Source organism: Coregonus lavaretus (assembly GCF_964263955.1).
Source record: "Coregonus lavaretus genome assembly, contig: HAP1_SCAFFOLD_499, whole genome shotgun sequence".
In the NCBI taxonomy this organism is placed as follows: Eukaryota; Metazoa; Chordata; class Actinopteri; order Salmoniformes; family Salmonidae; genus Coregonus; species Coregonus lavaretus.
Window position 1 is genome coordinate 119210 of NW_028161407.1, and position 27546 is coordinate 146755.

Here is a 27546-nt window from a genome sequence, read left to right on the forward strand (position 1 = left end):
CTGCCTGTCTATTCTGCCTGGTCTCCCCACACCCAGGGGTTGGCTACAACTTTAGATCTGAAGCTGTGACCAAAGATAGGGGTCCAGCTCCCCAAGAAGGTTGATCATCCTGGAACATGACTCAGTTCCTTTTCTCAACACCATGTCGATGATGTCACGTGCCTTCTCTGTCCTCTCAGCTATCACCTTTACTGACTCCATTTCCTCCTGGTTGATGACTGTGTGTTGCAGGAGTCCGTCCAGCAGACCTTCCAGGACAGGTCCTGACACTCGTCTCACAAACTCTGTCCGTACAGAACGCAGCTGCTGCTCTGCAGAACCAGTCAGACTGCTCTCAGCCGGACGCCCTACCCCCAACACAGCACCTGAGAGAGTCAGGTTATAAAGTAACTACATTTGTTCATTCACATTTACATTTCAGACATTTAGAAACAGACTTGTTTCAGAGTGACCTACAGTAAAAGTCTTCATTGTATTGTTAATCTTTGCATTAAGAACACATTCTGTAACAATAACAACCTGCATCAATGAACACATCACACCACTACTGTTTCATTCATATTTAGGGTCGGTTTTCACAGACGTAGAAAAACAGGCTGGGGCATTCAGAACCAGGCTAATCTACATCAAGTCCTGGAGGAGATGTCATTGGGGAATTCAGAACCAGGCTAATCTACATCACGTCCTGGAGGAGATGTCATTGGGGCATTCAGAACCAGGCTAATCTACATCAAGTCCTGGAGGAGATGTCATTGGGGAATTCAGAACCAGGCTAATGTACATCAAGTCCTGGAGGAGATGTCATTCAGAACCAGGCTAATCTACATCAAGTCCTGGAGGAGATGGCATTGGGGCATTCAGAACCAGGCTAATGTACATCAAGTCCTGGAGGAGATGTCATTGGGGCATTCAGAACCAGGCTAATCTACATCAAATCCTGGAGGAGATGTCATTCAGAACCAGGCTAATGTACATCAAGTCCTGGAGGAGATGTCATTGATCTTGAAGACAGCCTTTTATAATCAGGACTAGTCCAACAGTAAACCATGTCGACTGGCCCTCAAGCCATTGGTTTGTACCTCTCATGTTTACTTACTAGTTGAATGGGTTTCAGGGATGTATTCATCTGAAAGAAACAAAAAGAGGTTTTAATCACTAAATAGCATCTGTCAGAAAATAACAGAGTTATGATTGACATATTCTCCTACCTGTTGGTACCATATCTCTCCATACTGTCCTCTCATCATCCCCGATTAACTCCATCTCAATGTCAACCCCTGTGTTTCTCATAACCATCTTACAACAGCTTGGTGTGGTGTCTGCAGGTAACAGCTGAATCTTCTGTAGAAGGTCATATGGTGCAACGATTGAGACAACAGACAGAGAGAGAGAGAAAGAAATATAATGATATTCCAGTTATGAATATATAATATGACAGATTCATGTCCTCAGCCTGCTAAAACTGCACCTCTGGATTGATGGAGGAGGAATGGGGATTCTTTACTACAAACCAACTGTTCAGCTTTAAGGACCCGTTTGGACTTGACAGGACCAGTTCTGAATATCCTTGGGACACCTGATATTTCTCCCGGTCCCGAACAGCCTACAAAATGAGCAGTGTAGTAGTCAGTCTGAACAATGTAGTCTAATAATTCACACAACATGCAGCTCACTGAGCAATCCTTTTTTGTCAACATCAAAAAAAATTGTACACTATTTTTTATTTATTTTACCCTTATTTTACCAGGTAATTGACTGAGAAGAGAGTCTCTTTTACAGCAACGACCTCAGGAAGTGTTACAGGGGAAAGGGGATGATTGAGCCAATTGGAAGCTGGGGATGATTAGGTGGCCATGATGGTATGAGGGCCAGATAGTGAATTTAGCCAGGACACCGGGGTTAACACCCCTACTCTTACGATAAGTGCCATGGGATCTTTAGTGACCACAGAGAGTCAGGAAACCTGTTTAACGTCCCATGCGAAAGACAGCACACTACTCAGGGCAATGTCCCCTTCACTGCCCCGGAGCATTGGGTTCTCCTTCGAACAGAGAGAAGAGTGCCGTCTACTGGCTCTTCAAATGAATGAGACAGAAATAGATTTCTCACAGAGCTGCATGTTGTCTTTGTAATCTATAGATTTTCAACAAACTATCAGCTTTCCTTTAGTAAGTTTCAACATACTGTTGTCACTTCAATGATAGTGCCTCACCTCTTTCTGACTGGAGTTTCTGAGGAGCATGTACAGCCGTGAAATTACTGTTGCCTTTTTTACTGCCATATAGAGGACCACGTCACAGTGGACATCTACGTTCCAAAAAAATATATAGCTCAGTATAACAGAGATAGCTGAGAACCTGGGATGGAGAATCTTAGCATGGAATCTGGTGACCTCATGCACTTCCTCAACAGACACTCCATGTTCCTCTACATGAAGAATCTTCATCTCATTCCTCAGGGAAGGGTTGGTCCCTGAACAACACAATAAAAAGGAGACAGAAAGACAAATATTGTATTATTCATCCAACTAAAACCCAAAGAATATGCAGTATCAGATCACAGTAAACTCAAACTCCCAGAATAGTTCATTTATTCATTCAGGAAGTGAAACTCAGTTACATGGAAATGTCTTTCTGAATACTATGTCTATATGGTTTTACCTAAACAGACAAAGTGTGGCAGATGAACTTCCTCCAGTTCACCTAACTCCATAGTGATGTCCAGCAATGGACCACCTTGTCCGTACTGCATGTCTTTCAGAAGGTGACTGTAGGGATACCAGTTCCTGAAGTGATACTTCAGAATGACATCTCCGTCACACACCCAGCGGAGACCAGACACTGTGCACTCATAACGCCCTTTGGGTGTCCTGTGCCTGAGGGCAACAACAAGATATGGTAGAGAGGGTCAATCGTCAAATGGAGAGGTTGGATTAGAAGCCTATTCCCAAAGGTAATGGGGAAATACACTAGCAAGTGGAATGAAATGTTAAAAGTAGTTATTTTACCTGAACATTTTCACTCCCTGGACAGTGGAAGTCAAGGGTTCAATCTGAAGCCACTGTGTGGAGTACTGAAGAAGGACAAGCATGTCAGTTATACATATGGGGCCAGTTTCCTGGACACAGATGGAGTCTAGTGCTGGACTTAAAGCATGATCAATGGAAGTTTCAATAGAAAGTTATTTAAGGTCCAAGACTAGGCTTAATCTGTGTCCGGGAAACTGGGCCATTAACCAAAGTAACTAATCTAATGTATTGATTCAATGTTACATGGAATGCTGGTGATTGATCCAATTAAACTGTCTAATGACAAAATATGACAACAGCTAAAATCCTGCATGCCTACAAGCAGAACACAGGACTGTCTATATCCCAGTATGAATGGTTGGTCAGTACACACCTGGCTTTCAGACTGTGTTTATATTACTAAAGCAGAACACAGGACTGTCTATATCCCAGTATGAATGGTTGGTCAGTACACACCTGGCTTTCAGACTGTGTTTATATTACTAAAGCAGAACACAGGACTGTCTATATCCCAGTATGAATGGTTGGTAAGTACACACCTGGCTTTCAGACTGTGCCTGACTCCTGAAGGTATGTAAAAGTGAGAATTGACATTATGACTTACCTCAACATGGTCACAAGTCTTACAGCTCTGAGGAATCCCTGAAGTCAAAAGTAGTTGTTATTTAAAACGGACAATCTCATGTAATAACTAATTAATCGTTATTAAATAGACTTGTAATAAAAATCTATATAAGTGAGCAACAGTCTCATTAGCACACATTAGTGTTATATTAATGAATGTTTGTGGAAGCAGGAAACAACATGGTTCTGGTCCATGTTTTGGAGATGTTGGGGGCCTGATTTCTGGTAGATCCCAGGATGAGAGCTTAAAGGTAGAGTCAGCTAAATGATGTTGTACGAGCAGCACCGCAGATATTGTGATGAGCAAGATGCCTGACTTCTCTCTCACACAGTATCTGCCCAGGTGCACGGGTTCTCTTCACTCTCTTACAGCGTGGTAGCCACGGGACCAAAACAGAGGAGTTTAGCATCGCGCTCCAACGCCCTTAGTTGTTGTAGAAATTGACCCACTATGCTGTTTACTTTGTGCATCTACATCATATTGCTGACTCTACCTTTAAGTTTGTTTTGACCAAATAGATCATGATTGTGTTCCTTGCCTGGGACTCAAGAACGCTTTAATCGTATTTTGATTTTAAAACAATTATCAGTTAACACTCACATATCTGGTCTCTGGTGTTCTCAGGTCCAGGCTTGATACAACACTCTCCACCATGGTCTCTGGTGTTGGGAAAGCAGATGGATAGACTGTGATTAAACTAAATACAACTGATAAAGGCTTTATATAGCATACATACAGTCTTCATAAGCAATACAAAGGGTGTATAAAGGGTGACAGAACAGCTCCCTATGTAGGGTGCATTGCCTAATGTGACATAACACTATGTCAACTTCCATGAAGTCAATACTGATGGTGACATTACAGGTGACATTGCTTATCTTGATGAAAGCCCCTAGAGACGTGAAGTCACCAGGTATCATTTTAACAGGTTCTGATGCCCTCTTGTGGTTAGAGTGAAACTGACACTACAGTGAGACATAGGAGAGGAAACATCTGTACATCCAACAGAACACATTAAAAACACACCACCACCACTAATCTAACTGTCTGTAGGTCCAACAGAACACATTAAAAACACACCACCACTACTAATCTAACTGTCTGTAGGTCCAACAGAACACATTAAAACACACCACTACTACTAATCTAACTGTCTGTAGATCCAACAGAACACATTAAAAACACACCACTACTACTAATCTAACTGTCTGTAGGTCCAACAGAACACATTAAAACACACCACTACTACTAATCTAACTGTCTGTAGGTCCAACAGAACACATTAAAACACACCACTACTACTAATCTAACTGTCTGTAGGTCCAACAGAACACATTAAAACACACCACCACCACTAATCTAACTGTCTGTAGGTCCAACAGAACACATTAAAACACACCACCACCACTAATCTAACTGTCTGTAGGTCCAACAGAACACATTAAAACACACCACCACTACTAATCTAACTGTCTGTAGGTCCAACAGAACACATTAAAACAAACCACTACTACTAATCTAATTGTAGGAATGATTCCAGAGGAAAACACATGATAAAACATTGCTATGACTCACCTTTGAATGTGTTGGTCATCTATCTGACACAGGGTCACTGAGGAGGAGGAGGAAACCCCAAACCCAGGATAGAGGGGTTCAGTGAATGTGGTGTGTTCTGTGTAAAGGTGTGTCAGTGTACCAGAGGAGGACACGCTATAGAAGGACAAAGTACCAGCTGGCCAGTCCAGATACACTCCAACGCTGTTAGAAACAGGACCAGGGATGGATCTGATGACTCCAGCATGGTAAAAGTGATAACCACTGTCATAGCAGAATAAACACCAGGACTTCCTATTGGCTCCAATCCAACTGTCATCCTCCATCTCTCCCTTCCTCTGCATTCCTTTGTACACCACACCAATATGAGAAATGTCACCATCCATCTCCACCTCCCAGTAATAACGAGATCCAGATAAGCCTTCTCTGCAGAGAACTTGGTAATGATGGTCAAATCTGTCTGGATGGTCTTCATAATGCTGCTTCTCCTCCACCCGTGTCACCTTCCTGTTCCCCTCAGACAGTATCAGGTTTGGGTTTGCTGTATTTGGGTCCAGGTTGATATGACAGGCATCTGTAGACAAAAGGAGAGTTTAATCAAACCACATCTTCATATAAAATGTTGTTTTGTAGGTACAGAACAAGTATTGATTAGTTACTATATCACTATGGTTCTGAATATGTAGTTAATTAGGATTGAAGAGACTTACATTTCCTCAGCCCTGATTTCAGCCTGAACTCTCCACCATGATCCACACTGTAGGAGAAACAGGTTATTGACTGACAAAGACCTAATACAGCAGTCAACATTTAAACCATATTGTTGTGTTCTGGTGCACTATCCAAGTTCATTACTAGAGACATACAGGTATTCTGTCCTACCTACTGCATACAGAACAGAGTACAATTAATTACTAGAGACATACAGGTATTCTATCCAACCTACTCCATTCAGAACAGAGTACAATTCATTACTAGATACATACAGGTATTCTATTCTACATACTACATACAGAACAGAGTACAATTCCAACAGGATATCAGAGATGCAGAAGAAGAGTATTCATGTAGTGATGATGTATGCTGTGTTGGAGTGCTAAGCCTGCTGGGTAAACGTCCCCTGTATTCTACCATCATGTCCTCATGTTACTGAACCTACTACACTTCATAGGACACAACCACTGCTCACACTATTAGGACATCTATTCTGACTTACTCCAGCTTCATCAGTTTATCTGTGGGATCCACCAGAGCAGCTGAAAGCAGTCCCCCTGCAGAGTCTCCTGGGTGATTGTAGCTCAGGTCCAGCTCTTTCAGGTGGGAGGGGTTTGACCTCAGAGCTGAAGACAGAGCAGCACAGCCCTCCTCTGTGACCAGACAGCCAGACAGCCTACAGAGAGACACAACAGCTGTCTAGGTTGGTGGACTGGTGTCAATCATCTTGTAGGACACCCATACATTTGTCCATGACACAAACATTGTGATGAAACATCAGATGTTCAGAGTATTTGTTTTACTAAGCTCAGTACCGACCTGACTGAAACAGCTGTACATACCCCAGTGTGTGTAGTTTACAGTCTGGATCCTCCAGTCCAGCAGAGGGCAGTGTAACTCAGCTCAGTACCGACCTGACTGAAACAACTGTACTTACCCCAGTGTGTGTAGTTTACAGTCTGGATCCTCCAGTCCAGCAGACAGCAGTGTAACTCCTGAGTCCTGCAGGTCATTGTCTCTCAGCTCCAGTTGTTTCAGTTGTGAGTTGGGTGAACTCAGGACTGAGGCCAGATCTGAACAGCAACCCTCTGTCAGACCACACTGACCTAGACTAGAGGACAGAAGAGCACATGATTAACAAATGTCTAAAACATCCACATAATAACTCATACTGAAGATAGTTAACTCACACTAGTGTCTGTATGTTGCAGAGTGGACTGGTTAGTCCAACACAGAGCAGCTCCACTCCTCTGTCTCCCAGGTCATTGTAGCTGAGGTCCAGTTCTCTCAGGGGGGAGTTTGGTGTCTGCAGAGCTGAAGCCAGAGTCTCACAGGATTCATATGTGAGTTCACAGCCAGCCAGTCTGGAGAGAGGATATATAGTGATACACTGTTAAATATGCAAAGCTTTAAGAATAATGAGATGCATTAAGATAATAACAGAAGGACACATGATTAACCAATGTTAAAAACATACTAACTCACTCAAGATATTTACCTTAGTTTGATATATGTTGTTATGTATGTTTCTGGATATGTCCCAAAATGTTAAAATAATGTTAAAAACATACACATACTAACTATACTGAACAGAAATATAAACCCAACATGTAAAGTGTTGGTCCCACGTTTCATGAGCTGAAATAAAAGATCCCAGATATGTTCCATACGCACAAAAGCTTATTTCTCTCAAATGTTGTGCATACATTTGTTTAGATCCCTGTTAGTGAGCATTTCTCCTTTGTTAAGATAATCAATTTTGTTAAGATAATCCATTCACCTGACAGGTGTGGTATATCAAGAAGCTGATTAAACTGCATGATCATTACACAGGTGGACCTTGTGCTGGGGACAATAAAAGGCCACTCTGAAATGTGCAGTTTTGTCACACAACACAATGAAAAAAATGTGTCAAGTTTTGAGGGAGCGTGCAATTGGCATGATGACTGCAGGAATGTCCACCAGAGCTGTTGCTAGAGAATTCTATGTTAATTTCTCTACCATAAACCGCCTCCAACATCATTTTAGAGAATTTGGCAGTACATCCAACTGGCCTCGCAACCGCAGACCATGTGTAAACACGCCAGCCCAGGACCTCCACATCCGGCTTCTTCACCTGCAGGATGGTCTGAGACAAGCCACCAGGACAGCTGATTTAACTGTGGGTTTTCACAACCGAATAATTTCTGCACAAATAGTCAGAAACCTTCTCAGGGAAGCTCATCTGCGTGCTCGTCATCCTCACCAGGGTCTTGACCTGACTGCAGTTTGGCGTCGTAACCGCCTTCAGTGGGCAAATGCTCACCTTCGATGGCCACTGGCACGCTGGAGACATGTGCTCTTCACGGATGAATCCCGGTTTCAACTGTACTGGGAAGATGGCAGAAAGCGTGTATGGCGTCGTGATGGCATTGTGTGGGGCAAGCGGTTTGCTGAGGTCAACGTTGTGAACAGAGTGCCCCATGGTGGCAGTGGGGTTATGGTATGGGCAGGCATAAGCTACGGACAATGAACACGATCGCATTTTATCGATGGGAATTTGAATGCACAGAGATACCGTGACGAGATCCTGAGGCCCATTGTCGTGCCATTCATCTGCCGCCATCACCTCATGTTTCAGCATGATAATGCACGGCCCCGTGTCGCAAGGATCTGTATACAATTCCTGGAAGCTGAAAATGTCCCAGTTCTTCCATGGACTGCATACTCACCAGACATGCATGTTTGGGATGCTCTGGATCGACGTGTACGACAGCGTCTTCCAGTTCCCGGCAGTTTTCAGCAACTTCGCACAGCCATTGAAGAGGAGTGGGACAACATTCCACAGGCCACAATCAACAGCCTGATCAATTCTATGTGAAAGAGATGTGTCGCGCTGCATGAGGCAAATGGTGGTCACACCAGATACGGACTGGTTTTCTGATACACACCCATACTTATTTTTTTAAAGGTATCTGTGACCAACAGATGCATATCTGAATTCCCATTTATGTGAAATCCATAGATTAGGGTTCTAATGAATCTATTTCAATTGACTGATTTCCTCATATGAACTGTAACTCAGTAAAACCTTTCAAATTGTTGCATGTTGCGTTTATATTCTTGTTCAGTATACAGTACATACATAATATATAAACACTCACAGTGGATACTGAAGATATTTAACTCACACTAGTGTCTGTATGTTGCAGAGTGCACTGGTTAGTCCAACACAGAGCAGCTCCACTCCTCTGTCTCCCAGGTCATTGTAGCTGAGGTCCAGTTCTCTCAGGGGGGAGTTTGGTGTCTGCAGAGCTGAAGCCAGAGTCTCACAGGATTCATATTTGAGTTTACAGCCAGCCAGTCTGGAGAGAGGAGATAGGTCAATACACTGTTAAATATGCAAAGCTTTAAGAATAATGAGATGCATTAAGACAATAACAGAAGGACACACGATTAACCAATGTTAAAAACATACTAACTCACTCAAGATATTTAACCTTAGTTTGATATATTTATCACATTTTATGTATGTTTCTGCATATTTACCAAGATGTTCAAATAATGTTAAAAACATACACATACTAACTACATACATAATATATAAACACTCACAGTGGATACTGAATAAATTTAACTCACACTAGTGTCTGTATGTTGCAGAGTGTACTGGTTAGTCCAACACAGAGCAGCTCCACTCCTCTGTCTCCCAGATCATTGTAGCTGAGGTCCAGTTCTCTCAGGGGGGAGTTTGGTGTCTGCAGAGCTGAAGCCAGAGTCTCACAGGATTCATATGTGAGGTCACAGTGATCCAGTCTGGAGAGAGGAGATCATCTGTTAGATATACAAATCCTTCAGAATAATGATAATGTATACATCAACTCAATAGCAGAACTTACAGTGCTCTCTTGCAGGTTTTCACTACCGGCCGCAACCTCTGATAACCTTCCTCTGATGTGGTGTATGTCTTCAGGTCAAACTCCTCCAGCACCTCCTCTGACATCAGTAACAGGTAGGCCAGGGCTGAACATTGGTCAGGTTTTAGTCTTGTTTCTGAAAGAGTTCCTGATCGCAGGGAGGTTTGCATTTCTTCAACTAGAGAGTTGGCACCAAGTTCATTCAGACAGTGGAACAAGTTGATGATCCTTTCTGGTGAGGATTCCCATTTGATGTTGTCTGAAAGGTACCTGACTGTTCTCTCAACTGTTTCCTCATTGCTCTGTGTTGTACTTCCTGTCTGTGTCAGAAGGCCTCGTAACAGATTCTGATTGGACTCCAGTGAGAGACCCAGAAGGAAGCGGAGGAACAGGTCCAGGTGTCCATTCTCACTCTTCAAGGCCTGGTCCACTGCTCTCCTGTGTAAGTCAAACAACTGGATTGACTCCTCCTCTTCATGTAAAATGTAAATGTAATCCTCACTAGTGGTGGAAAAAACATTTTCCTTCTTGTCCAGACATGATTCTAAAGCATGCACTGCTGCTAGAAACTCCTGAATGCTCAGATGCACAAAGCTGTAGACCTTCTCTTGGTTCAGCCCAGATTCTTCTTTAAAGATCTCTGTACACAATGCTGAGTACTCTGATGCCTCTGTGACATCAAGGCCACACTCTCTCAGGTCCTCCTCATAGAAGATCAGGTTGCCCTTCTGCAGCTGTTGGAAAGCCAGCTTTGCCAGTTTCAGGATCATCTCTTTGTCTGACTGAGACAGTTCCTTTGGGTTTGTCTCTGTGGCTTTGTTGTACTTCTTGTTCTTCACAATGATTTGGATGAGCGTGAAGTGTATGAACATCTGGGTCAGAGTTTTGGGGACTTCATCCTTCTCTGCCTCTTTCAGCATCATCTCAAGGACAGTGGCTGATATCCAACAGAAGACTGGCATGTGGCACATGATGTGGAGGCTCCTTGATGTCTTCATGTGTTTGATGATTTCATTGGCCAGATTCTGATCTGTGATTTTCTTCCTGAAGTACTCCTCCTTCTGTGGATCATTGAACCCTCGTACCTCTGTCACCTGGTCAACACACTCAGGTGGGATCTGATTGGCTGCTGCAGGCCGTGAGGTTATCCAGAGGAGAGCAGAGGGAAGCAGATTCCCCTTGATGAGGTTTGTCAGCAGCACGTCCACCGAGGTTGGCTTCGTGACATCACAGCACCTCTCATTGTTTTTGAAGTGTAGAGGAAGTCGACACTCATCCAGACCATCAAAAATGAAAACAGTTTTGGTTTCAGCATCTTCAATGCTGTCAATCTCTTTCAGCTCTGAGAAGTAGTGGGAAAGAAGTTGCATCAGACTGTATTGGTCCTTTTTCAGGTTCAGATCACGGAAAGGAAGAGGAAACATGAAATGAACGTCCTGATTTGCTTTTCCCTCTGCCCAGTCAAGGATGACCTTCTGCACAGAGACTGTTTTTCCAATGCCAGCGATTCCTTTTGTAAGCACAGTTCTGATAGGTTTGTCTTGTCCAGGTAAAGGCTTGAAGATGTCGTTGCATTTGATTGGTGTCTCTTGTGTGGTTTGTTTCTTGGATGCCATCTCTATCTGTCTCACCTCATGTTCATAATTGACCCCTCCACTTCCACCCTCTGTGATGTAGAGCTCTGTGTAGATGTCCTTTAACAGACTTCCATGGTGTCCAATTCCTTCAGATATGTGTTGATACTTGTGTTTCAGTTTAGCCTTAATGTCTTGTTGGACTGTCAGAAGAGTTTGACCTGTAGGAAAACAATGAGAGTTGGGACTCATAAGTTCATGTGTGTTTGTGTGTGTGTGTGTGTGTGTGTGTGTGTGTGTGTGTGTGTGTTTTAGAGGGGCCTTTGTACCATTCTATGTAATATTGTTTGAAACACAGTCTTACTTCTTCTGTCCAGAAGGTTGTGTGTGATCTTTAATGCATCCTCACTGTCCAAACTCTCCACTTCCTTATTGTCATCTGGTAATGGTTCCTGGCTGAAAGCAGGTGGCTGATCACTCTTCATTGATAGCAGGCTGGGGGCAGGTGACTCTGCTCTGGGCTTCTGGACACTGAACAAAACAGGGAGGCAGATCACCTCATCAATATCTCATCAGTACCTCATCTACATCATTTCAACAACTGTATAGCTGAACTCATAGCATTCCTGATGTTTCTTTATAAAGCTACAGTCTGCAATTGGTAAATCGGTTTTGGCCTTTAAAATGAATGATATAGGCCTACATTTTATGTAATTTGTGAACACTTTTCTCTTCATTAGTTTGATATTTTTAAGAGAACTGTATATTTTACAATTAATCTCTTACCTTTTAGAACTGGTGTCTTGAGTCATTTTAGAGGCAGTGGTCCCCTCCTCTCTCTCCCCAGAGAGACTCATTTTAGAGGCAGTGGTCCCCTCCTCTCTCTCCCCAGAGAGACTCATTTTAGAGGCAGTGGTCCCCTCCTCTCTCTCCCCAGAGAGACTCATTTTAGAGGCAGTGGTCCCCTCCTCTCTCTCCCCAGAGAGACTCATTTTAGAGCCAGTGGTCCCCTCCTCTCTCTCCCCAGAGAGACTCATTTTAGATGCAGTGGTCTCCTCCTCTCTCTCCCCAGAGAGACTCATTTTAGAGCCAGTGGTCCCCTCCTCTCTCTCCCCAGAGAGACTCATTTTAGATGCAGTGGTCTCCTCCTCTCTCTCCCCAGAGAGACTCATTTTAGAGGCAGTGGTACCCTCCTCTCTTTCCCCAGAGAGACTCATTTTAGAGGCAGTGGCCCCCTCCTCTCTCGCCCCAGAGAGACTCATTTTAGAGGCAGTGGCCCCCTCCTCTCTCTGCCCAGAGAGACTCATTTTAGAACCAGTGGTCCCCTCCTCTCTCTCCCCAGAGAGACTCATTTTAGAGGCAGTGGTCTCCTCCTCTCTCTGCCCAGAGAGACTCATTTTAGAACCAGTGGTCCCCTCCTCTCTCTCCCCAGAGAGACTCATTTTAGAGGCAGTGGTCCCCTCCTCTCTCTCCCCAGAGAGACTCATTTTAGAGGCAGTGGTCTCCTCCTCTCTCTCCCCAGAGAGACTCATTTTAGAGGCAGTGGTCCCCTCCTCTCTCTCCCCAGAGAGACTCATTTTAGAGGCAGTGGTCTCCTCCTCTCTCTCCCCAGAGAGACTCATTTTAGAGCCAGTGGTCCCCTCCTCTCTCTCCCCAGAGAGACTCATTTTAGAGGCAGTGCCTCTCTCCTCTCTCTCCCCAGAGAGACTCATTTTAGAGCCAGTGGTCTCCTCCTCTCTCTCCCCAGAGAGACTCATTTTAGAGGCAGTGGTCCCCTCCTCTCTCTCCCCAGAGAGACTCATTTTAGATGTAAGTCACAGCTCACTCAGCTACAATAAGAAATAACAGAACAGTCAATATTTCTGAACATTGTTGAAGAACCATTAACAATGACAACATTTTTACTGTCTGTGGTCAGAGTTCAAACAGAGACTTCATATTGCATTTAAACATGCACAGTCCAATATGTTATTAATTTGATTTGATTTGACTTGGATCCCCATTAGCTGACGCCATAACAACAGCTAGTCTACCTGGTTGGATCCCCATTAGCTGACGCCATAACAACAGCTAGTCTACCTCGGGTAAACACAACTAAAAATACGTTACAGCTTAGATTGACAGACATTATAGACATTTACCAAGTAGACATTACATACAGTTAAAATAGCTGACAGGTATTTATTCTATACCAAGGGAAGCCAGGCTATAATGTATCTTTCGTCTCTCTTTGCTTCATAATTGTCCTTTAATTCGCAAGAGGCTGAATGTATCTCACAGGAGAAAGCATCCGAGCGAGCTAAACAGCGCCCCTCTGTCTCTCTATGTGTAGGCCATCTATCTGATGCTGTCTGGTCCAAACGAGTATGACATTGTTGCCCGTAGCATTTAAGACAAGGGAAGCCTGCGAGCATTTGGCCTTTGATTTAAAAGCTCTGTATGACAGAGTGATAGACCGTGTACTGTATGACAGAGTGATAGACCGTGTACTGTATGACAGAGTGATAGACCGTGTACTGTATGACAGAGTGATAGACCGTGTACTGTATGACAGAGTGATAGACCGTGTACTGTATGACAGAGTGATAGACCGTGTACTGTATGACAGAGTGATAGACCGTGTACTGTATGACAGAGTGATAGACCGTGTACTGTATGACAGAGTGATAGACCGTGTACTGTATGACAGAGTGATAGACCGTGTACTGTATGACAGAGTGATAGACCGTGTACTGTATGACAGAGTGATAGACGTGTACTGTATGACAGAGTGATAGACCATTTTGTCAACATGAAAGAGAGGAGGATGTCATTGGCGTTTCTCTACAAGTATGGTGAGTCAACATGTTTTTTCTACTTGAACAAACACATAAATCAGGACCATGAACCATTCTTTGCAACTTGCTGTAACTCTCTGTGGTTCTAAATCAATAGTTGTTTAGCGGTCTGAAAATGTCGGAAACATTAACTTGCTTGACCATGATGTAGGTCATGTAACTGTCTGTTACATAGAATATGCTTTGTGGACTTAACCGGACAGAAGTTGCTCTCTGGTTTTGTGATAAAACAAAGGTGTGGTTGAATTTATTCTGCCACTGTGTCTTCTTATTGTCTCGACCTTTAGGCCTAAAGCCTATATTAGGGTCACAAGGCATATGAATTAACAGGTTATAGAGCAAAACAAATATTACAACACATAGATTGTATTGTATTTTTCTGTCATCCCCAGTGATTTTACGCACGCACCTCTACTGGTGTGACCTCATAACTGGCGTGGATGCAATTTGGACAACCAAGCTTTAGGCTTCTGTAGGACTGAACCTGCCGAGTTGATGTATGAGCTTCGGAATGTTTTAATTATAGGCTATGCCCGGGCTTTTCTCCGTTTATTTCACCATTTGTATCATGTTAAATATCAGCCACTATCGAGAGCCACCGTCAGTAAAACCCACATATATTTATAACTGTCACGTTAGTGTTCGTTTTCTTCAATGTGTAGCTTACATTTAGCATCATTCCATTCTGTTTCCCTTTCTTTCCTCTGTCACCTCAGTGTAAATTGTTCCTGAGGGTCGTTAGCATTAGGCTAACGTTGTGCAAGAATTTAGGACATGTAGCCTGTTTGTATCATTATGGAACTCAGACCACACGTAGCAGGTTAAACCTGTAGCCTGGTTCACGGTTCACGACGACTGAACCGGTTTCATACAGTTCCATGATTAGTGAGAATTAGGGTAAATGCACCAGAAAATCTGTTGGCCAGCAAGTGTTTTCAGCAGTTGAATTACATTAATTCAGCGGTCGCAAGGGAACCACGCCTGCAAAGCCCGTTATGCAACTTAATAAGGTAAAGTCTGAATAGAAACTATGAGCAGTGCGTAGGAAAGGCGTAATTTCATAAGTTGGAATAGTGCCCTTAGTGAATACACCCATGCACTGCTTGACTTCACATGAGGTGCCAACAGTTTATCTCGTCCGTTGCACCCGGGCTTGTATTCAGGTGTGCCGACAACGATGCGGAACATTACGCAACAGTGCGCTGGCCAAGTTATATGAAGCGTACAGCACTGAGCAAAACGGAACACAGCCTTTCTGATCGGTGTCGCCAGAAAGCATTTTCAACTTGAACTTTGATTTATCCCAACATTTAAATAGTTTCTATGTCTATTGTTGCGCGTCAGTTTTACTTGACTGACTTGAAGAAACAGACTATTTTGTTTAGTGACAGCTTTACATAATTCCGATGCACGTCTTTCTAACGCAGTTTCGACATGCGGATAATAATCACGATAATGTGATGTCAATCGCCTTTACCAATAATACCCTACCTCATAGCCCTGTAGCCTATAACATCACATCACATTGGATCATATTGATTAGGCTAAGCAATATGAATCAACACCAATGTACAGTAAAATTATCATTCTTGAAAGTTGAAATCAGTATTGTATTAACTTTACAATTCTGCAGACGTCTTACCCCTAAATCATATATCTCTCGATGATAGCCTAACTTCTCCAGAAAACTTTTCCACATTAAATTGTAAAAGAAAGCTACAAACCTCCGATGTTTTTGTCTTCTACCTGTAAGGTCCATTTCTTCCTCTACTTCCTTATACTACCTATGTTGGGACATGAGGTGGAGGGAGGGGAGAGGTAGAGGGAGGGAGGGAGGAGAGAGGGAGAGGTGGGGGGAGAGAGGGAGAGGTGGAGTGGAGGGAGGGAGGGAGGGAGGAGAGAGGGAGAGGTGGAGGGAGGGAGGGAGGGAGGGAGGGAGGGAGGGAGGGAGGGAGGGAGGGAGGGAGGGAGGAGAGAGGGAGAGGTGGGGGGAGAGAGGGAGAGGTGGGGGGGGAGGGAGAGGTAAGGGGGATGGGAGGGAGGGTGGAGGGAGGGAGGGAGGGGGTGGAGGGAGGGAGGGAGGTGTGGAGATTGATCATAGTGCAATATCAAAAGTAGTGCACTATATAGGGAAAAGGGTGTCATTTGAGAGTACGTACTCTATACACTGTGTAGTAACATAGGACCTTAGAGCTTATTGACAAAGGATATGTCTCTCTCTGAAACCACAGACACTCACACACCTACCTTAACAGAGGTGACTACACTACATTTACAACTTGCGGTAACTCTGTGGTTCTAAATCAATAGTTGTTTTGTGGTCCGAAAATGTCGGAAACATTAACTTGCTTGACCATGATGTAGGTCATGTAACTGTCTGTTACATAGAATATGCTTTGTGGACTTAACCGGACAGAAGTTGCTCTCTGGTTTTTCTGATAAAACAAAGGTGTGGTTGAATTTATTCTCCCACTGTGTCATCTTATTGTCTCGACCTTTAGGCCTACAGTCTATATCAGGGTCACAAGGCATATGAATTAACAGGTTATAGAGCAAAACAAATATTACAACACATAGATTGTATTGTATTTTTCTGTCTTCCCCAGTGATTTTACGCACGCACCTCTACTGGTGTGACCTCATAATTGGCGTGGATGCAATAGGCTCTTTTCACGATGACGTCATCTAACTTCCGCCTTTCCGCGTAGCAGGTTAACTTCACTTCCGTTCGCCCGTAACCTGAGACTTCTCAACGAAAATACAACTGTTGACCACTAACTAGCAAGCTAGCTACTTGAAGAAATTCCAAAAGGTACGTTTAAGTTAAATTAGTAAAGTTAAGAGTAATAATGTTTACGTATATGCAATGGTTTGTAACTTGCTAACGTTATTGTTAATTCATAATTGTTCACTGCCTTAGTTACTTAAAAGTGGGCTAACGTTAGCTAACAACAACTTAGTACCAGATACCGATAACGTTAAAAGGTAGCGTTACATTGCTGCCTGGCTGTAATGTAACAAGTTTACTTAGCTAGCTATCTAACCCTTTGTTAGGCAGTTAGTTTATTCATGAATGTATAGTAACTCACCTATTCAAATACTGTTGTGCATGATAGCTAGATAAATATTGATTCCTGGTCAAAGCTGAATGTTAATTTAGCTGTTTCTTTTCTCCCGGTGTCTGTATCGCAACAGTATCCCATCCAACACCGAAGCATGGCACAATCTTCGAGAAGATGCTATTGCAGTGTACCATTTTGTTCAAACAACAAACAGAAATTCCCGTATCTGAGTTTTCACGATTTCCCTGTTGATGGAGAAATACGTGCCCGTTGGGTGAGGGCGATCAGGAGAGATGAGGGACCAAGTTTTAAGATTCTTCGTGGGAGCACCTTTGTTTGCAGTCAGCACTTTCCCCCTGAGGATAGATACACATCGGCCAGTGGACGGATCCGTATTAAACAGGGATCAGTGCCGTCTAGATTCCACTGGAATGATTGGGGTAAGGATAGGTAGACAGCGTTAAACGTAATACTACTGTAATCCAATAATATATTACTTGTACAAAATGTTTAATAATTTAATCCTGATGCAATATAGCTGCTACATTTTGTCATTTTAGGGACTGAAAAGTGATTACCAAAATGTATCATGACAAGCATATGGTTAATTTCACACATATAGGAGGCGGCTCACAAGCTCGGGAGTCAGTTTACCAGCGAGCAAGAAAGCGTCTTGGTGTTGCTGTCCTGGATGATTCTGATCATGAGATGCCTGACAGCACAGAGGGTGCTTTGCCTGCAGTGACAAACGATCACGACTATGCCTGCCGTCCTTCTCCTGGTTAGTATTGCAAATAAGAGTAACCATGTATCTGTTTGGCAAAAAAAGTAAAAGTATATGGCAGTTAAGTAAAAATACTATTTTATACTACGATTTGGAGTAACTGGTCTCTCTGTGAAAAGACTTGGCGTTTTAAACCTCATCCATCTTAGAAGCTTCTTCAGTTTTATTTATTGAAAATGGGATGGGATAGATGAGTAATAACTAACCTACCAACATGTATGCTTTTTCTTCCCCTTAAGGTAAACTGGACAGTGCTACTCAAAGAATTCGAGAGTTGGAGCTGCAAGTGTTGTCCCTAGAAATTGAGATCCAGCACCTGACAGTTAAGAAGCAGCATCCACTCCTTTTTAATTTTTGTGTCACAGATGAGGACTATCGCTACTACACACGATTCAGCTCAAAGGAGGTCTTCACTGTGTTTTGGGATTCTGTTTATCCCTCTGCTTCACGGCTTGTATACTGGTCTAAGGCACAGCAAACGGCACATGTGACACCTAGCCCTCACCGAAAACTTCCACTTATTGATGAACTATTTATGTTTCTGTGTCGTGTTGCAGCTGGGCTTCAGGAGAAAACCTTGTCTACCATCTTTGAGGTCAGCCTGTCCACAGTTAGCCGCATCATTTTAACATGGACTAGCTACCTTTACCAGGTTCTTGGCTCACTGCCGGTGTGGATGACAAGAGAGCAGGTGCAGGCCACAATGCCTGATAAGTTCAAGCTCTACTGCCCTCAGGTGAGAGTTATAGTAGACTGCACCGAGATCCGCTGTGAAACACCATCCTCCCTCTCACTACAGTCAGAAACCTTTTCGAGCTACAAAAATCACACCACCTTTAAAGGGCTGATTGGTGTAGCTCCATGTGGTGTTATCACATTTGTATCAAAGCTCTACACAGGCTCCATCTCCGACATGGAAATAACACGGAAATGTCAGATCTTGCATTTACTTCAGCCCGGAGATGAATTAATGGCGGACAAGGGTTTCCTGATCGAGAGGATGTTGTCAGAAGTGGGGGCAACACTCGTCATCCCTCCACTGAAAAAATCTCCTCAGCTCAGCAGGGAGGACACTCTTAAGACCCAGGCCATCGCCCGGCTGAGGATTTTAGTCGAGAGGGCCATACGGAGGGTGAAGGAGTACCATATCTGGGATGGGCTTGTTCCTCTTTCCACAGTGGGTTCAGTGAATCAGCTGTGGGCCATCTGCTGCCTCATGTCGAACTATCAGGGACCTCTTGACATTAAAGGAGACAAACCAGTCTGATGTTTTTGTCAACTGGAAGTTGTATATTTCCTGAGTAAGCTAGATGGGCTGTAAATAGAAGTACTTTTATATTACTGTATTGTATGTACAAACAAATGTAAATATGAATTAACTTTGTTGGTAATTCAATTGATCTAATGTTATACTGTATGTTTTTGTTAAGGGTAATAACTTTTTCATAGCTATTAATGAACCTAATGTGATATATTGTAAAAATATCCAACTATTAACCATGTTATGTGCTTATGTGTCATGGCACTGATGGAACTATTAAATATATGTTTGCAAGCAACTGCTTCCAATCCTTTTTGATTTTGGTAAGAGCATTTACAACATCGCAATCCTTTTCAAAATTTGTATTTCAATACATAGATATACAGTATATAACACAATTAAGTTCATTTGCAGTTAAAGAAAAACATGTCGACATTTACATCACAATCCTTTTCAAAATGTGTGTTTCAGTACATAGGAGATATACAGTATATGACAAGTTAATTTGCAGTTAAAGAAAAAAATGTCAAAGGTTCACCTTCCACATTTACCTTAACACTATTTACACATAAAATTCTGCCTTATGTTTTATAACTTAAGAAGACATCCATGTAGATGTTATAATAGAAATGATCAAGCTTCTGTCGCATTGAGTGGATAATCTCCTCATCCCTAAAGATTCTCTCAACTGTGAAGTCAGTGCGGGTATCTGTAATGAAGTCACACCACTGAAGTCCGCTTAAGGCGAGTTGGCCTTGAACCTGATAGTAGTATTTGTGGCTCTTCTTAAGGCAGGCCTGGCCTTTAACTGTGATCAGGTGTTTAACTTGGGTAACATTTTCAACATCGCAACTCTTAACCTCAGCAAGACCAAATGGTGGTGCTTCTGTTGGGCAGAAGACTTTAGCATCCGGGCTGGCTGCAAGGTGAGGTGAATCAGGGTGGATGATGACCCCGCATTGTTTCAGAGAGACATCACAAAAATCAGAATATTGCCTCAGTATCTCAGGTTCCAGATCCAACCCTCTTCTCATAGCAGCTGTCTGAGGAGTTCCTCTCAGAATGCGGGTTGCCAAAGCCTTGGCAGACAACTCCCCATGAACATGGCATATTTCACGGAATCTGCTGGCTGTCAGTCGGGGTTTGCGTACCTGGCTCCACAGCTGGCATTCTGACTGCATTCTTGTTTCTGCTTCAATAGCAGCAGACATCTCCTCTGACACAATCAGGCTGTCCAAATGACATTGTTGTATGTAGTTGGGCTCAAAATCAATGGGAAATTTAAAGTTGTAACCTTCAATAGGCAACTGAGGAAACTCACTGGCACCAGGGTGTTTAATAATATCTCTACTTAATTCTAGAGGGCACTGGTAAGAAAGCACAGACCCAAATGGCACAGGGCCAAATTTAGAGTCCACCAAATTAAGGCCCTCAAGCCCGTGCAGCAATTTGCAAATCCCTGGTTGTGGACGGATGTCTTTCAGTTTCTCAGCACTGGCCATGACGTGAGGATCCGGAATAGGCCCTGGCATGAAAGTGAGATATGTCAAGTTTAGATTTCATTAAATGCCACCTTATCTTTTTCACTAAAAAAGACAACCACACTCATCCAGTCTCGTACATGCTTCTAATACAAATAAAAAAATATCCACTGAAAGTCTATATAAAAAGTAACAAATAATAATCACTTTTATGTTTGTATTATTTTAGAAATGCACTAAAGTCTTTGTGCTCTAGTACAGGCGGGGGCTCATTCAGACTCACCATCATAGGCTCGGTACAGTGTGCACTTCACACCAGCTCTGACACTTGTTTTTTTCTTAGCCGCTGGTTTACACACCGCCATATCATTGGTGGCCTCTGGTACAATTCCCTGTGATATAATAATGATGAACAATACATTGTCAAAAGTCAATACAAACTGCAAAGTTCTGCATCAGTGTAACAAATAATGTCTGACCTGTGTCCTAGGCCGGTGCCAGGTCTGCAGTGCGCTGGTGCATGACAGAGGCAATGGCACTGTCTTAAAGCCCATGGTAACATAGTGAGCACTTTGAAAAAGAAGTGCTACTATGTGATTACATAGTGCTTTCCCAGCAGAGCAGGAACATGACATGTGATTGAGTACCACAGGAACCTCTGCAGAGTCTAGTGTAACCTGTTCATAGAGACATAACAATTAGTGCTGTACTTACAAAACATTTTTTCTGCGTTTCATTATAAACTACTGTACACAATTTTCAAAACCCAATTTCTTTTTTTAATTAAGAAAAATTGGCTGTTCTGAAACCTTTGACAAGTAGTGCCAAGACTTATCGAAAATTTGAACATTTTGAGTTATCACAGAATCTTTCCCAGTCTTTATTGCCGTCAACAACCCACATCGGTTTGTAAGAATTTCGTTGTGTATTAAGTTTAATGATACAAAATCAGAGCTCAGACTGAGAAACAAACTGATCCACAGTGGAACTTTGTGGAATCATTCTTATTAAATCTGCAACCGCAGCAAAACACAACAAAAAGAAAACTTATCTATCTTAACCTATCTTATCATAATGTTAGAGAACTGTTTATCTGAGAAACCTGAAGCCGATGAGCCTCCTCATTTTTCTTCATGGACCTGTAACATCGCCCTCTCACTGTCACCTCACCGTTAACTACACTTGAGACTGTTTCAATACAGTGATTGGGAGAAAGGGCGCAGCATTAGCCATTAATACATTACTGACTCTTATCTTACGGTCGATACAAACAGCAGTAATATTAAAAAGAGGCTGCAAAACAGAAACTCGTCAGCTCATAACCTTCGCTAGCATAGGGCTAATTTAAGCTAAATAAAGATAAACACGTACCTTCATAATCAAACAGGTAACCTTCAACGAAGAACTTGTAGCCTTTATCAAGCTTCGATCTTGAAGTAAGGGACCACTTGTCAGCAAGTCGTTCTACGTCGTTAAGTCGTATTGGTGGCAGATGTGAAAGGGACTGGGTGAACTCCATAATGATGTGCTACTAGCTAAGCGTTCCTAAGCGACACCGGATGTAAACATAACCTGCATCGCGGCAGAACGGAAGTTGTCTGACGTTACGTGAAAAGGGCCTATTTGGACCCCCAAGCTTTAGGCTTCTGTAGGACTGAACCTGCCGAGTTGATGTATGAGCTTCGGAATGTTTTAATTATAGGCTGTGCCCGGGCTTTTCTCTGTTTATTTTACAATTTGTATCATGTTAAAAATCAGCCACTATCGAGAACCACCGTCAGTAAAACCCACATACATTTATAACTGTCACTTTAGTGTTCGTTTTCTTCAATTTGTAGCTTCCATTTAGCATCATTCCATTCTGTTTCCCTTTCTTTCCTCTGTCACGTCAGTTGTTCCTGAGGGTCGTTAGCATTAGGCTAACGTTGTGCAAGAATTTAGGACATGTAGCCTGTTTGAATCATTATGGAACTCAGACCACACGTAGCAGGTTAAACATGTAGCCTGGTTCACGGTTCACGACGACTGAACCGGTTTCATACAGTTCCATGATTAGTGAGAATTAGGGTAAATGCACCAGAAAATCTGTTGGCCAGCAAGTGTTTTCAGCAGTTGAATTACATTAATTCAGCGGTCGCAAGCGAACCACGCCTGCAAAACCCGTTGTGCAACTTAATAAGGTAAAGTCTGAATAGAAACTATGAGCAGTGCGTAGGAAAGGCGTAATTTCATAAATTGGAATAGTGCCCTTAGTGAATACACCCATGCACTGCTTGACTTCACATGAGGTGCCAACAGTTTATCTCGCCCTTTGCACCCGGGCTTGTATTCAGGTGTGCCGACAACGATGCGGAACATTACGCAACAGTGCGCTGGCCAAGTTATATGAAGCGTACAGCACTGAGCAAAACGGACCACAGCCTTTCTGATCGGTGTCACCAGAAAGCATTTTCAACTTGAACTTTGATTTATCCCAACATTTAAATAGTTTCTATGTCTATTGTTGCGCGTCAGTTTTACTTGACTGACTTGTCGAAACAGACTATTTTCTTTAGTGACAGCTTTACATAATTCCAATGCACGTCTTTCTAACGCAGTTTCGACATGTGGATAATAATCACGATAATGTGATGTCAGTCGCCTTTACCAATAATACCCTACCTCATAGCCCTGTAGCCCATAACATCACATCACATTGGATCATATTGATTAGGCTAAGCAATATGAATCAACACCAATGTACAGTAAAATTAGCATTCTTGAAAGTTGAAATCAGTATTGTATTAACTTTACATTTCTCTAGATGTCTTACCCCAAAATCATCTGTCTCTCTATGATAGCATAACTTCTCCAGAACACTTTTCTACATTAAATTGTAAAAGAAAGCTACAAACCTCCGATGTTTTTGTCTTCTACCTGTAAGGTCCATTTCTTCCTCTACTTCCTGATACTACCTATGTTGGGACATGAGGTGGAGGGAGGGGAGAGGTGGAGAGAGAGGTGGCGAGAGGGAGGGAGGGAGAGAGGGAGGGAGAGGTGGAGGGAGAGGTGGAGGGAGAGGTGGAGGGAGGGAAAGAGGTGGAGGGAGGGAGGGAGGAGAGAGGGAGGGAGAGGTGGAGGGAGAGGTGAGGGAGAGGTGGCGAGAGGGAGGGAGGGAGGGAGGAGAGAGGGAGAGGTGGGGGGAGAGAGGGGGTGGAGAGAGGGAGGGAGGGAGGAGAGAGGGAGAGGTGGGGGGAGAGAGGGAGAGGTGGAGTGAAGGTGGAGGGAGGGAGGTAGGGAGGGAGGGAGGGAGGGAGGGAGGGAGGGAGGGAGGGAGGGAGGGAGGAGAGAGGGAGAGGTGGGGGGAGAGAGGGGGTGGAGAGAGGGAGGGAGGGAGGAGAGAGGGAGAGGTGGGGGGAGAGAGGGAGAGGTGGAGTGAAGGTGGAGGGAGGGAGGGAGGGGGGGAGGGAGGGAGGAGAGGTGGAGATTGAGCATAATGCAATATCAAAAGTAGTGCACTATATAGGGAAAAGGGTGTCATTTGAGAGTACGTACTCTATACACTGTGTAGTAACATAGGACCTTAGAGCTTATTGACATAGGATCTGCCTCTCTCTCTAACACACACACACACACACACACACAGAGACACACATACAGACACACACAGACACACACACACACAGACACACACACACACACACACACACACACACACACACAGACACACACACACACACCTTAACAGAGGTGACTACACTGCATTTACAACTTGCTGTAACTCTCTGTGGTTCTAAATCAATAGTTGTTTAGTGATCGGAAACATTAACTTGCTTGACCATGATGTAGGTCATGTAACTGTCTGTTACATAGAATATGCTTTGTGGACTTAACCGGACAGAAGTTGCTCTCTGGTTTTGTGATAAAACAAAGGTGTGGTTGAATTTATTCTCCCACTGTGTCTTCTTATTGTCTCGACCTTTAGACCTAAAGCCTTGTAGTATCTAGTAAAAGTTGCTAGTCATTGCTGATAAACAAAGGAGTCCGCTCATACTGAACCTTGATCATAAGTTTATTCATATCACAAGCTTTCAGCATGAGTTACAGGTGTCAAGATCACCCGGAGAGCAACGTCCCAGATTGCAATGGCTGCTCTAACCTCTTCTTCCTCCAGCATATACTTATAAACAATGCAAAAATATGGGTTGCTCCCTCTGCTGTCCAATCACCTGTCTCCCCTGGGGTGTCACCCTACAAATGGCTACTTTTGAACTAGAATATACATTCTTTCAGTTCCACTTAAAAACCATTAACAAAGACATAATCCTAATACACTACATTCCCCCCTTCGAGACGAACTAAAAGTCTCGAAAACAAACAGAATAGGATTATGACAAGTAACAATTTATCTTATTGAGTATCTTTAACATTAAACCAAAAAAACATTTTTCTCTAGAGTGTAAATACCTTTCTATGAAATATGAACAAATGTTTATGGAGTGTGAATACATTACTATGAAATATGAACAAATCTTTATGAAGTGTGAATACATTACTATGAAATATGAACAAATCTTTATGGAGTGTGAGAGCGAAAACATGTCTGGCAGCCTTCTTTCCAGATATCCATCCATCAATCAAGACAGTAAAATTCTCTCACGGTCCCTCTGCCCCAGGCAACCACCTAGGTACTCCCGATGAATTCATAAATCCCTATCAATGCATTTGAAACTATGATGCAATTAAATACACATGTAAGCCCCTGCAAACAAAATACTATCCAAAAAATGTCCACTCTCATGCTGGTCAACCCATCGGACCCTACCGTGGACCTCTCCCTGCCTAGACTCCCTGTCCCTAAGCATTCACGAAATAAACAAAAACATCTAAGATCCCCACATGTATCCAATAACATCAAATATCATTCTACAAAAATTAATACCTAAGAAAATGACACAAATTATGTATTACACATGCAAATATGTCTATATTTCATTGCAGACACTGGAATGTAGTCCACTACACTTCATCTCCTCCGTAGTCTCCTCTTCCAATGCATTGTTGATGATGGAATCGGAACCTTTCCACCCCTTCCTTGTTCCATCTCCTCCAGTCATTCTCCTTTCATATTGTCCCTTCATATTGTCCTTGTTTGAGTATTTCAATCTCTACATATTCCCCCAAATGCTTCTGGAAGAAAAGAAAAGACCAAACAGTATCTTTTGCAAAACAACACTTTCAAATTAAACATCAATATCAACTAAGAATATAAAAATTATATATAAATGATGTATGAATCAATATAAATGATAGAATAATGACATAGGATAATGTGATTCATTCATACACTTCCCCCCTTTGATTCATAACATCATACTAAAATCACACTAATATTGAAAAAAAAATTGAAAAATGATCAAAAAATCTAAAAGGATATTTATCATCAATACTCCATCCAGTCCCACTTGTCCCTCTTCATCCAGATCAGGAACAGTCAACAACGGCATCTGAGTGTTTACATTTACATTTACATTTACGTCATTTAGCAGACGCTCTTATCCAGAGCGACTTACAGTTAGTGAGTGCATACATTATTTTTTGTATTATTATTTTTTTATACTGGCCCACCGTGGGAATCAAACCCACAACCCTGGCGTTGCAAACGCCATGCTCTACCAACTGAGCTAGATCCCTGCCAGCCATTCCCTCCCCTACCCTGGACGACGCTCGGCCAATTGTGCACCGCCCCATGGGTCTCCCGGTCGCAGCCAGCTACGACAGAGCCTGGATTCGAACCAGGATATCTAGTGGCACAGCTAGCACTGCCAGTGCCTTAGACCACTGCGCCACTCCCATCTCCACCACTACTACCACTGCGCCACTCCCATCTCCACCACTCCACCACTACTCTCCCACCACTACTCCAACCCATCTCAATATCATAGCTTTCTCAAAGGTCAGTAACAAATTACAAACATCACACACAGTGCTATCAAAGCTGCCATTAAAATCTAATCCATCACTGCTCCTACTGGGCCTAACTGATCTTGGAATCAAGACTTCGCTGACCATCCAGCTCCTTCAGATCTACCAAACGCATCCCTTATATATTTCAAGGCATCTATAACTATCTGGAATCAAAGTATAGGTAATATTATCAAGATGATCTGCCAAAAATGTTACACCATACCATGGAAAAAGTCCCCCCTTCTCTCTTAGACTTATCCTCCAATGATAGGCTTCAAGACTATGACATGTCGCCATGTCCCTTTTCACCCTACTTCCAAACCTAGAATCAGATTTATCTGTGTCCGGTGCTACCCCTCTTTTAATGGTAGAAACCTCATATGGAAGCTTCAACGTTGACATGTAACAACATCCTGTCCATCCATAGGGTAAGAATATATACGCTTTATCACCACAAACCCTCCAAATATATCTAAAATTCCCAATAGTCACATTGTCAGGCAAAAGCTAATCTTTCAACCATCAAAGTCCTGCTCTTCTTACTAACTGGAACATAAAAAGTTACAGTGGGGAGAACAAGTATTTGATACACTGCCGATTTTGCAGGTTTTCCTACTTACAAAGCATGTAGAGGTCTGTCGTTTTTATCATAGGTACACTTCAACTGTGAGAGACGGAATTAAAAAAATAAATCCAGAAAATCACATTGTATGATTTTTAAGTAATTAATTTGCATTTTATTGCATGACATAAGTATTTGATACATCAGAAAAGCAGAACTTAA

General features: G+C 42.8%; 4 protein-coding genes across 4 annotated transcripts; 1 reads left to right on the forward strand and 3 right to left on the reverse strand.

Moving 5' to 3' along the window:
- Positions 1-51: 51 nt before the first annotated feature.
- On the reverse strand, positions 52-1495 carry LOC311120714 (caspase recruitment domain-containing protein 18-like; the record flags this gene model as incomplete). The annotated part of the gene is made up of 4 exons (XM_084195292.1): positions 1469-1495; positions 1209-1341; positions 1097-1126; positions 52-365 (listed from the first exon to the last, which is right to left on the reverse strand). The coding sequence occupies exons 2-4, from the start codon at positions 1294-1296 to the stop codon at positions 52-54; spliced, it is 432 nt and encodes a 143-aa protein (XP_084051418.1). The 5' UTR covers positions 1297-1341; positions 1469-1495.
- A 3729-nt stretch (positions 1496-5224) lies between these two features.
- On the reverse strand, positions 5225-11918 carry LOC311120718 (protein NLRC3-like; the record flags this gene model as incomplete). Its single annotated transcript, XM_084195296.1, has 8 exons — positions 11756-11918; positions 9800-11612; positions 9543-9716; positions 7112-7285; positions 6859-7032; positions 6424-6597; positions 5918-5964; positions 5225-5781 (listed from the first exon to the last, which is right to left on the reverse strand). Exons 1-8 carry the CDS (start codon positions 11874-11876, stop codon positions 5225-5227), a joined length of 3234 nt encoding a protein of 1077 aa, XP_084051422.1. The 5' UTR covers positions 11877-11918.
- A 5956-nt stretch (positions 11919-17874) lies between these two features.
- Positions 17875-19633, forward strand: LOC311120707 (uncharacterized protein). Its single transcript, XM_084195279.1, has 2 exons — positions 17875-18071; positions 18314-19633. Exons 1-2 carry the CDS (start codon positions 17891-17893, stop codon positions 19339-19341), a joined length of 1209 nt encoding a protein of 402 aa, XP_084051405.1. The 5' UTR covers positions 17875-17890; the 3' UTR covers positions 19342-19633.
- A 49-nt stretch (positions 19634-19682) lies between these two features.
- On the reverse strand, positions 19683-21425 carry LOC311120708 (uncharacterized protein). Its single transcript, XM_084195280.1, has 3 exons — positions 21296-21425; positions 21100-21208; positions 19683-20860 (listed from the first exon to the last, which is right to left on the reverse strand). Exons 1-3 carry the CDS (start codon positions 21368-21370, stop codon positions 19917-19919), a joined length of 1128 nt encoding a protein of 375 aa, XP_084051406.1. The 5' UTR covers positions 21371-21425; the 3' UTR covers positions 19683-19916.
- Positions 21426-27546: the final 6121 nt, after the last annotated feature.